This window comes from Ammospiza nelsoni, chromosome 7, assembly GCF_027579445.1.
Source record: "Ammospiza nelsoni isolate bAmmNel1 chromosome 7, bAmmNel1.pri, whole genome shotgun sequence".
Classification (NCBI taxonomy): Eukaryota; Metazoa; Chordata; class Aves; order Passeriformes; family Passerellidae; genus Ammospiza; species Ammospiza nelsoni.
In genome coordinates, this window is record NC_080639.1 from 2,829,651 (window position 1) to 2,841,843 (window position 12,193).

At 47.3% G+C, this 12,193-nt stretch overlaps 1 protein-coding gene across 1 annotated transcript in view; it reads right to left on the minus strand.

Annotated features, from left to right (window-relative positions):
• The window catches only part of HDAC4 (histone deacetylase 4), a 178,613-nt gene that overhangs the window by 20,754 nt on the left and 145,666 nt on the right, over positions 1 to 12,193 (minus strand). Inside the window, exons 15-17 of the mRNA XM_059476527.1 lie at positions 6,978 to 7,111; positions 5,548 to 5,668; positions 2,373 to 2,419 (exon numbers count right to left, since the gene is read on the minus strand). Of these exons, the coding sequence (XP_059332510.1) occupies positions 2,373 to 2,419; positions 5,548 to 5,668; positions 6,978 to 7,111 (302 nt within the window). The remainder of the gene's footprint in view (positions 1 to 2,372; positions 2,420 to 5,547; positions 5,669 to 6,977; positions 7,112 to 12,193) is intronic.

Here is a 12,193-nt window from a genome sequence, read left to right on the forward strand (position 1 = left end):
TCATCCTGGATTAGGAAAGGCCATGGTGAGTGGCAAACAGGGTGTGAGCTGCAGAGGAGCAAAGCTGAGCACAATTCCCAAGTGATCAGCAGAAATAAATGAGTGATGTTTCACTCAGAGCTCACAGCTGTTGATTTCAGAGCTTCTGTGCTTTCTTTCTGCCTCTCCTGCTAGGACCAGAAGGCTGCAGAAGGGAGGAGGCTTGTCAGCCATGGGATAAACCAACAAGGAAAAAGAGTTTCCAAGCACCTGGGAACAAATTTACTCTTTTCTCTCTTTGACTTCAATTCACCAAGACTGAGTTTTTAATTAAAAGAGAGGGTCTGAAAGTTGTTATGAGATGAAGGGATTTGCTCTGAACTGTTTCCTTGCTGCTGCACTCCCAGAGCTCCCAGGGATGCACAGGATGGGATTGTTGGGGTGTCTGTGCAGGGACAAGGGTTGGGTCAATGATCCTTGTGGGCGCTTTCAGCTCTGGATATTCTCTGATTCACTCTCTTCCCTGTCCCTCATTCCACTCGTTGTTGAGGAGAACTCATGGCTGCCCAAGTTTCATCTTCTATCCTGAGGTAAAACAGCTCTCCAGGGGTTTCTCCCCCCCAAAACTGCCCTGCATCCCCCTCCAGACCCATCCTTCCTTTTCATCTACACAACATCCCCAAAGGAAGAGAGCCACACTTGACTGCTTGCAGGAGAAGAGCCTGGTTTCAAAGCTTTCCAGCCCATAATTTCACACAACACCCTCAGCTCCTGAATTCCAATCATCAGCCATCATTCTGCTTTATCCTGCTCCAGTATAAATCCAAAGGAGGACCTGTCCCACATCATTCTACTGATTTTTAATTTTCTTTTCTTTTCCTTTTGACTTGATGACATCATGTTTGCCCTCTGAAAAAATATCTGGCAAACAGTGGGGAATGGCTTCCCACTGAGAGAGGGCAGGGTGAGGAAGGATATTGGGAAGGAATTGTTCCCTGGCACAGTTTTTGCTGATAGGATTGCTCAAACACTGCACCAGAGTCAGCAAATATTCGATATTAAGGGTCTGTGGAGACAACCAAGCAGCATCTTTATTGGGAGCATATCAGGAATACCAGCACCGAGGCGTTTCCTGCCCTGATTTGGGATTTAATGCAAGACTGCTGGGCCCGTGCTGGGCTCAGACACTGTCTCTACTTGTTACCATTCAGTCTTCATTTGCAAATGATAATTTTTTTTTTGCTTTGAATGGCATGCCTGACTGCAGGGCAGAGTAAATCCAAACCTTTTAAGCTCTGGCCAAAAATTTGCCATGAATTAGGCGACTGCAGCATATTTACAATACAAAATAAAATATCTCCACGAGTGGCGGTACGAATAAACGACGATTATTCTTTTTTTTTTTTTTTTTTCTGACGGGATAATTTTCAAAGCAGCGATTTTGCAAAGACTCAGGAAGAAAACAATTTTGTTTCATTTCCATAACAGAATCCAGACCTTGAAAATTCAACTTCATGAGCTACAATTATGCAGCAGAACTACCACTGTGAATTTTCAAACACAATGCCTTTTATTGTCTCTTCTCATTCTTTTCCCCTTCCTGTTCTCCACGATTTTCTGTCCTGTCACCCTCCACAGAAACTCTGGAGCAGAAAGTCTGACTTGAAAGGGAAACTTTTAAGCTTTCGGGCTTCAAAGGAAAACAAGAAAACCTTCAAAACAAGGTATTTGGGGTTTGGGATTTTTTCAGCTTTATGGGAACAAACAACAGCAAAAAGCCTGATTATATGGAAATTTGACAGCTGAAAAATAACACTCAGCTTTTCCACGAGGGATGGAGGGGCATCTTAGTCACCTCCTGGAGAATCCACGTGGATTATCCTGGAGCTGGAGAATAAAAGATGCCAAATGCTGTTTCATTCCAGGGCAGAGAAACAGCAAACTTGCTATTCACAGGAAAAAAAAACTGTACATTCCCAAATATTGTCCTGTTCCATGGCCACGTTTCCCACCTGCTCTGGAGCCCCGAGACTGAGGATGGAGCAGCTCCACAGCACCAGCACATCCTGCTTTCCACAGGACAAAAAACCACTTTGGGATGCAAGGGCTGCTCCCAAACACAGCAACCCCTTCACCAGTGAACATCCCAGGCTGGGAAATGAGGTTCTTCCTCCTGAGTGTCCCTCACAGAGAGCTCGGGCTCTCCGCGGCAGCCCCGAAGCGCTGCGGCTGCTTCTGAAGAAAGGCACGTGAGGCCGTGGCAGCCCCTGCTCAGGGGCAGCATCTGGCTGCAATTACCCACCCTGGAATGCAGAGCAGCAATTTTTGGTGCTGAGGGGAGCAGTGGGGAGAACAAACAGGACATTATTTACACATTAAAGGGAGGTACTCACCCCGACACCACCGCAAGGCAGCCTGACAAACATCGACGTGAGGGAACCTGGGGGGGGACAAGAAACCTGTGAGGCACAAAGGTCACCATGCTCTGGGGCCAACTTTGTGGCAATTCTGCAATCTTTCCAAGCACAGAGACACACACATTTCTTCCTGGGGGTTTTCTTCCCGTTTTCACCCAGCCCTGTTACAACACACACACACCATGTACACACTTAGGCTCCTGTAAAAGCTGTCTATAAATCATTCAGTTTTAAGCAAGGTGGGTGTTGTCTGATGTTTTGAGACTATACACGAGGAAGATGCCACCAACAATCACTCAGTGTGTCTTCTCAGATGTGCACTTTAACCCTTTCCCACTGAGGGAGGACAGGAAATCATAAAACCACCCCAATTGTCACTCACACCCCAATTGTCACTCATCTGCAGTTACTAGATGACTTTGGAGAGCATGGGCTTCATGAAAGAGGAAGACAGAAAAATAAACCAGTGGCAAGCAAAGAAAAAAACATGTGTTTTGACTGAAATATCAAAACCAACAAGGAGAATGTGAGAAAAATTGAGAAAACCATCTGCAGGGCTAATTTTGAATCTGCAGGAAAAGTAACATCGCTCTCTGGGCTCGCGTGTGAATAAATTCTGTGGGGCCCTGAGCAACCTGGTCTGGTGCAAGGCGTTCCTGCCCATGGCAGGGGGTGGAATGGGATGGGCTTCAAGGTCCATACCCACTCAAACCATTTGGGATTCTGTTCCTGAGAGAGGAGTTCATGCATCTGGACTCATCTGAGCTCCAAGTGAGATGCCCTCCTTGATTAGATCCACATGGAAGTTCTTAGATCATCCTGCCTCCTGTCACATCTCTCACTGCTAATCCACCCATTATTTCCCTATTTGTCTTCTTGACAACAATTTAGGATTGCTCCCCACAAATTAAAAGCAGCCTTATTTGCCTAAAGTTTCAACTTGTCCAACAGGTTCCAAGTGTTTCCACTGTCCAGGGAGAGATGGGTTTGTACTTTGTGTCCTTGACAGGACAAGGGGGGATGGATTTAAACCATGGGAGGGCAGGGATTGATGGGATATTGGGAAGGAATTGTTCCCTGGGAGGGTGGGGAGGGGCTGGGATGGAATTCCCAGAGAAGCTGTGGCTGCCCCTGGATCCCTGGCAGTGCCCAAGGCCAGGCTGGACGGGGCTTGGAACAATCTGGGACAGTGGGAGGTGTCCTTGCCATGGCAGGGGTGGAATGGGATGAGCTTTAAGCTCCCTTCCCACCCAAACCGTTCTGGGATTCTGTGATTCCATGAAGGCACATCCCCCCTTTTCATTTGCAGAAGCTTAACAAGAAACATCCTGTGTCCTGAAAAGCCTTTTTTCCCTTCCAGGCTGAGGCTTCTCAGGCTTTTTTCTTCCTCACAGAGGTATCAAAGGCCAAGAGTTTACACGGAGTCATCAGACACCTGCCAAGACACTCCCATTTGCATCCCTAAACCTCACACCAAGCTTTGCCCTCAGCGTTCCAACCTGCCCTAAACCCACCCTCTAAGGTCTTTCAAAGGACCCCACCAAGCTGGTTTGTAAATCTGAAAGCCTTTTAAACCCTCAAAGGGAGAGAACAGCTGAAGGAGGGGTTTTAAACCTGAGCTCCTTGCTCAGGTCCTGCCCTGTGGAAGCCATCAGGAGATAAGGGGGTGATGTGAGCTGGCAGCCAGTGCCACTGGAGCATCTCCAGGCTGAGATGGTGCCAGGTGGGCCTAGGAAAGCAGCTCTAAGCCCAGTTAAGAGCTACTGCACATCCCCTCCTACTGGAGACCCTTGAGGACCTGACCTCCCACAGCTCCAGGGCTCTTCTGCAAGTTGTACCCAAACAGGGAATGTTCTGACTGGAAAGCCTTTGGAATTTCTCTTCTCTACAGGATTAAAGTTGACCTCTGCAAACACTCTAAAATGAGTGATGGAAACCATGGTGGGCACAGAACTACAGCAGCAAGGGCTGCTTCCCCCACAGGTTCTCTACAGAAACCATCAGGAATGGTTCAGCAGTTGGGGTGTCCCCCCAAAAATGCATTCCAAATAAACTCCATCTCCAAAGGCATCTGTGGGCACTGATGAGAGATCCTGCCCAGAGCCAAGGAGGGAGTGGAAAAGTATTCCAGGAGAATTTTCTCAGATATCCCAGGGAAGATTGACTAAAGCTCCTTCAGGCTGTGGGTTTTCCATTCCCAAGCATATGACATCATAAATTCCTGAAAGTTTACCTCCTAATGGAGCTTATCATTCAGCTGGAGGTGTCTACTTTTGGGTTCTCTGGCCCTAAATAGGTGGGAAGTGAGCTATAAATACCGTGCTAATTGTGTGTTTAACCACTGCCTAATAGCTTCCCTCTCTGGGAGCTCATGGACACGCTGAGCAAAATCTTTCCAGCTCCTTTGCTGTGACCACTACATCACAAAGGCCACTGAGTTAAACCTGTTTTTACATCATCCAAAGTCAGGCTAATCCCAAAATAAACTTTCTCAACATCTCACATCTCAACGTTCCAGAAACCGTTTTTAAGGGTTTTTTCCTTTTTTTTTTTTTTTTTTTTTCCCTCAGATCCCCACGTGGCAACTTCCTAAGTTGTCCCTCCAGCCTGCTGCTGCAAAAAGGCAGGAAGTAAAGGGAGGCGATGATGACTCCAAAGAGGTGCTAAAATTCATGTTGTTTGGTTATCTGAACATGCATCCCTTAGAATTTCTGCTGGGAAAATATCTTTTTTTTTTTTGTATTTTTATCTGTATTTTACAACAGACACAGCCCTGTTTCAGGAAGATTTGGTCTCCACTGAAAGGGATAAACAATCCCACTCCACATTAAACAAACGTAGAGGGCCCTGCATCTCTCTTGCTGACTGTCCAAAGCTGCCAGGGGTTTGTTGATGCCTGTGCAGCTGGCTGGGGGTTGCAGATCCAAACCCTTGGGAGTGTGCTCCAGTTCCTGCCCTAGCCATGGATAACTATCTAACACCCAGAGTGAGGTTTAAGCTCTCCAGGGTTTAGGGGTCTGCCTGAAGAGCGGGAGATGGATCCCGTGCACGGAGCTGGGAACAATCCTCTTGGAGATGCACAGGGCTAATGATGGAGCCCAGCACCTCAGCCAGGGCTCAGGAAGGAGGGTGTCCCCCCAGGGAATGGTACCTAGAAGCTTCTTGCTGTCCAGTTTCTGCCTGTTGAGAGGGTTTGTGCCGTAGAGCAGCGTGTGCGCCTCCGAGTGAACCGTCTGCAGCTCCTCCAGCGTCGCCTTCCTGCCACGGATGCACTGCAAGGGGAGGGAAAAGGCTGCTGAAACCACTGCTGAGGGCTTGGCTCTCTCTTCTGTCCCCTTAGCAAGCCACCAAGACACACAGCAAAACACTAAAATGGGTCCTGAGGTGGAGAAATTCAGGTTTGGGGTTAATCCCTTACTCGCAATATTTATCTGCTCGACATGGAATGTCATCATCAGATCCAGACAAGACAAAGAAGGAAACATTGAGACAGGAGGTGGTGGGGGTGAAGGAAAGGTGACCAGAGAGACAAGGAAGTGCATCCTTGAAATGGCAGGGCAGAGCTTGAAGAATGCCAGCAGGGAATGAAGGCAGAAATTCACTATAAGAGTCTGGTGAGGCTGGAAGTCACCAGTGGTCAGGAGGGAAACACAGCTCACATCACCAGCTCCCATTGTGAGAGCAACCAAAAGCAACAAGGTAAGCACAGAAATGAAGGAAAATAAATCTTCTTGAAGGAAATCAACAGGAAATTAAGGACAATAATATTGCCTGGGATCTTACAGTCACAAACTTATACATTGGAGAACATCTCTAACACCCATTGAGGAGGCCAGGCAATTAGCAACGAGGTTCATTTGGTCCCAAATAATCCCAGCATTCGATTAAATGGGTATCCACAGACAGAGACAGGTTTGAAAGGGATAAAGGAGGGCAGGACAGGGAAATTTAGGCAATGGCAATGCTGCCACCACGTGGATGTCTTATCTGATGGCTGGGAACATTCCCAGCCCCATCCTGACATTGCTGGAATATTTATGCTCTGGGATTCAGCCCTCTCAGGTGCTCAAAAAATTTATGAACACACACTTATACCCCCATTTATCACCACTGCTGTTAGTTGGAACTAATAACCACTCGTTAATTTCTATTATTAATCTTCATTTTTTCTGTTTAATATCTAAGCTTTTCTCTCCATTTGCCTGCTCTTAAAAGACATCCAATAAATCTAATTTAACCCCTTGTGATGGAATGGTGCTCAGTGCCTTCCTCCTACCCCCATTCTTTTTACAGCATAGCTTGACCATTACTTATTAAAGAGTACAAAAAAAAAAGTTATTAAAGCACAGAAAAGCTGTTGCTTTTGCTGGAATAATTGGGAGGGATAACAAATGAGAGGGTTACATCATACCTTGCTCTTTTCTTTGGCATAATAGCAATATAATAGTAATAATAATAATAATAATAATAATAATAATAATAATAATAATAATAATAATAATAATAATAATAATAATGTTGTAATAATATTAATAACACTAATAAAAGCAGCCATGTGGCCTGTTGTGGTGTTTCCCTTACCTCACACTTGCCCCTCAGCCCCGTCTCCTGGAGCCTGGACCAGATGCTCTGGATCCTGCCTGCGTGCTCAGGGTGGCTGTTGGTGTTTCCACAGGTGCACTGGTGCTTCAGCATCAAGGTGTCGTACACAAGGCCTGCAGCACAGGGGACAGAATTGCTCTTGGGTTAAAAAAACACCAAAAATTTGCCAGTTTGAGGGAGGAAAAAAGCGTATTTTGCTGTGGAGTCAACGGTTCTAGGCCAAAGCTGTGTCAGAGAGCTGAAAATCCAAAGCTGCATCCTCCCCTTCCCATGGAAATCCTCAAGGGACAGGAGAAGCAGAATCAGCACCAAGATATGAAATGAAACGCCAGGGGGAGGTGACACCTATGTGACACCCAGGAATGGGATCTGGGGCTTTTTCCCTGGCTGCCAAAACACCAAACTCAGAAGGACCAAACCATTCCTGGCTGTGTTTCGCGAGCATCCTCGTGCTGCTCTTTGCTAATTGCAGCTCGTGCCTCATTTGCTAATTGCAGCCATCAGCACCCACCTGGGCAGGTTCCTCTGGTGGGAAAGACATTTTCTCTGGCAGTGGTGCAGTTACTGGGAGCAAAGGGAGCATCTTAGAGATTTCTGGCAACAATGCAGCTTATACAGTTTCTTCATCAGCCACTTGGTTTCCTATCACTTCCCCTACACTGCCTTGATGTGTATTATTGCTAACTTTTTTGGTAAATTCACTGTCACAGAGACCTTTTAGGAAAAATCCTTTCCTTAGGATTTTTCCTCCTGAGAAGCTGAGAGGCCTCAGGAACAAAATGCAAACATTGATTATCTGCTGCTGTGGAATGCAACAGGTGGGTCTGGGATTGGTCTTATGTGGTTGTTTCCAATTAATGGCCAATCACAGTCAGCTGGCTTGGACAGAGAGTTTGAGCCACAAACCTTTGTTATCATTCTTTGCTATTCTATTCTTAGCTAGCCTTCTGATGAAATAATTTCTTCTATTCTTTTAGTACAGTTTTAATGTAATATATATAATAAAATAATAAATCAAACCTTCTGAAACATGGAGTCAGATCCTCGTCTCTTCCCTCATCCAAGAACCCCTGTGAACACCATCACAAGTTCACCACTTCCAATAGGCCAGAGATGAAGCTCTCAGGAGCTAACATCTTTCCCCTGCAGGTTAATAAACCTCTTTCTTCCCCCAATTTCCCAAATGCATCTATCACCCCATTTGCACACTTAGAACAGTACAAACATTGCTTGTCTTGTCCTGGTATAACTGCAGCGAGGTGTTCAGCCCAATGAGGGGGTGCTGGGGAAGCTCATTCCCCCTGCATTCCCAGGGATTTGCAGCATGACAGCAGCACAGGAGGCTCCGATTCACACCCCAGGGTTGCCTGGCTACGATTTTGGAGGGGAAGTTGGGATTCCATAGCCAACAGCAGGTCCCTCCCAGTGGCAGAAGAGATTTAATAATTTCTCTCGAGCAAAAGACATGAAGACTTCAAATGCTGAAGCTCCAGAAAACAGAATAGAAGTGGCTGGTTTGGTTTTTTTTTTTCCCCAAGAAAAGGGTTTCTTGCAGGAAGTATCCGTATGAGTTGGTCCAAGGGCTGGAGCCCCTCTGCTGGGAGAGCTGGGGGTGCTCACCTGGAGAGGAGAAGGCTCCAGGGAGAGCTCAGAGTCCCTGCCAGGGCCTAAAGGGGCTCCAGGAGAGCTGGAGAGGGACTGGGGACAAGGGATGGAGGGACAGGACACAGGGAATGGCTCCCACTGCCAGAGGGCAGGGATGGATGGGAGATTGGGAATTAGGAATTGTTCCCTGGCAGGGTGGGGGGCCCTGGCATTGCCCAGAGCAGCTGTGGCTGCCCCTGGATCCCTGGTAGTGCCCAAAGCCAGGCTGGAGCAGCCTGGGACAGTGGGAGGTGTCCCTGTCCACGGCAGAGACTTAAAACCAGACAACCTTTCAGGTCCTTTCCAGCCCATTTTTCCATGATTTCTATGGAATGCAAAGGTCTAGATGAGAACCCAGAGCCTCTGAAGGCAGCAGTGGCAGGAGGCAGACCCAGCCCCTGATGTCCAAGGATGTGCAGCCCAGCTGAGAGCATTTGGGGGAATCCCAGGTGAGCACACCCACAGCTGGATCCGTGCTCCCAGCTGCAGCGCGGACACACAGCACAACCTGGGAGCTCCCAGGGAATCCTGAGAGCAGCTGGAGCTGGAGCTGTGCTCCTGCAGCTCCCAGGCCTGGCTGCAGCTGCAGTCCCACCTCCTGGCTGGGTGTGGGCACGCTGTGCCACCGGGAATCTTGGCTCCCTGCTCTGGCTCCTGCAGCTCTGCAGCCTCAGGGGAGGTGTCTGGCAGCTCCTCACTCTGCTGTAGGTGAGTGCAGAGGAAAAAAACACCCCCCAAAAGCCAAACCAGGATGGGTTCCAGGGAGAGAACAGAGCCCTGGTAATTGGCTGCCCTCGGGTCAGCCCAAGTTCACCTGGAGGAGGTTGTGTTGCAAAGCTCCCTCAAGGTCTCTCGTGTTTGATTCACAGCATCAAACACCACCAGGAGCTGCTGGGCCAAGGCAAGCTCGGAATTCACCTCAGGAAAAGCTTTCACCCCAGTCTGAGTTTAACTGAGCTAGTGCAAGGTCTTAAACTAAAAGAAATTTAGACTGGATTCATGGGAGAAATTTTTCCCTGTGAGGGTGGTGAGGCCCTGCCTGTCCCATCCCTGGAAGTGTCCAAGGTCAGGTTGGACACTTGGAGAAGCCTGGGACACTGTGAGGCGTCTCTGCCCATGGAACTGGATCATCTTCAAGGTCCCTTCCAACCCAAACCGCTCAAGGAATCTATCCCACCCCAAACCTGGTGCTCACAGACCTTGGTTTATCAGTGGTTCCTCCTTTCCCAGGGCTTCACTGATAACAGCAGCATCAATCACTCATCATTTCTCTTTCCTAGAAACCAGCCCAGCTGAAAAGGGAGCTGTTCCCAGTTCCTTCCTGTGGCTGGGGACACTCAGCTGCACACACACACACACACACACACACACACACACACACACACTCACACAAAGGGAAGCTCAGCAATTTAAGCTCAAAATACAAAACTACACTGGCTGTTACAAGTTAATTGAAGTGGTGCTGGAAGCAAGGCTCTTTTCAGATATAAGAACAATAATTTTTAAAGGTCAGCACTAAAGCAAAACCAACTGGCTTTTCTTGGCAGAACAAACATATGATCTGAGGTTCAGATAATTATATTGCTCAGCACAGGAGAGAATAAATGCCTTCATCAGAAAGGAAAAACCCTTTAATGCAGAACATCAGAATAATTTGTGGACCCATTTTTGAAGGAGATCAGAGACTGGATAATTGGAGCTATGCAAATTAATGGCCTAACCTGAGGATCCTTATTCAAGTGCACAGAACAGGGCAGGCACGAGTGTTCATTAAAGTCACAGGGGCTGCTGGAGCTAGAGAGGGCGAGTTCAAGGACCTGCTTTCTGGGAGGAAGGAAAATTAAATGTCATGCTTCAGGACATCAAACTGATAGCTGCAAGGATCCAGGAAGGGCACAGCTCTCCCTTTGATGTGGAGTAATGGACATCATGCTAGAGAGCTGCAGGATGCGGCTCTTTGCCCCAGACCTTTGAAGTCTCAGGTGCTGGTCACCGAGAGAGACAGGAAAATCAAACACACATCAACCCCAGAACTTGCAGCTGTCTGCAGCTAACTCAGTCCAGGGAGAGCACCAGCTCTCTGTGTTATTTCTGTATAATAAACCAAACATGAAAAGGAGGAACGATTCCTTTGTCTGTTGGACAATGGCTGCGTTCCCATCCAGAGCGATTGCGGTTGGCTTCATTAGGGCCACGCAATGAAGTTTGCTTCCTGCAGCCCTCTCACCAAACCCTCACACCAATTCCAACCCTCATTCCTCTGCCTCAGCATCAGTCTCCAAAGCACTTATCAGCCAGATGGATTTTCCTCAGGAAAAAGAAGCCTGATGCACTTCAGCACTGCTTGCTTTTGAAAAACACCCAAGACTTTAATTTCCTGCCTTGCACAGAAGGGCTCAATCCCGGTGATTAAGCTTTAGCATCCACCTCCAGAAATACAATCTCCGACACGCCGCCGTGGACAACTCCAACAAAACATGAGGCAATTTCACTCACACATGCTCAGCAGCTGAAATGCCTTTCCTTTCTCCTGCTCCCATGCCCATGGCAGAGGGCTTTTGTCCCCTGGTTCTCCTACACAGACAGTGCAGGTTAATTAAACCAGACCTACGACTGGTTTTAGGACTAGTACAGAGGCCTTACCTTTATGCTTTACACCTTAATGAGTGCCAGTGAATGCCTGATTTTATTGTGTTTTTCCTTCTCCATTCACCCAGCATAAATGCAGAGACTGAAGGAAAAAGAAAAGTCAAGTCTTTGGAATCTTAATGAGGATAAATGTTGTGAAAATGGTATTTTACAGGTGAACTACCTGAAGCATTCTGCACCTCATCACCATGTGCAGTGCTGGATAAAAGCAGTGTGATATTCTACTCCTTATTTTCAGCCACTTTTTTAGAATTTCAAACCCTGCCTCTGAGGAAAATAAATCCTGATACTAGAACAGCATGTTTTCCAAGCAGCACAGCTCTCAAATCTGCACTCTTACTACTGCCTGCAATTTTGAATGAAACTCAGAGGCACAGATCTGAGTCAAACACAGATCCTCTGCTAGGATATGTTATTTATTTCTATGTTCAGAGTCTTGCATGTGATTGATTGGATAGCTTCAATACCGGCAGAGGAGGAGGGAAGAAGGAGAAGGAATAAATAATCCCTTCAAGCAGGGGCCAGGCTTCCTTGTTTTTAAAGCCTCAAGGTTTGGGGTTAAGTGTATTAGAATCTAAAGTTTCATTCAAAAGCCAGGGGACTTTTCCTTGCACCCCTGGCAAAAGCCAAAATCTTTTAATCTGGCCAGAATCGACTGCATTTGAAATGCAGTTCTGCTGAAATTCTGGGTTAAACCTTAACAGCAATTTAAAGGGCTGATTTGCAAAACTTGAGCCATTCCCTGGGTTTTTCCAGAACTGCCAGCACATGCTTCCCACCCTGCCTGCAGCCAGGAGCTGAGGAACACTGAACATGCCACTATTACTACACCACCAGGGCCTGAAAATAAACCCGATTCACAGCGCTGAGCCGAGTGATGCAAGAAATGTAGGTTAAAAATG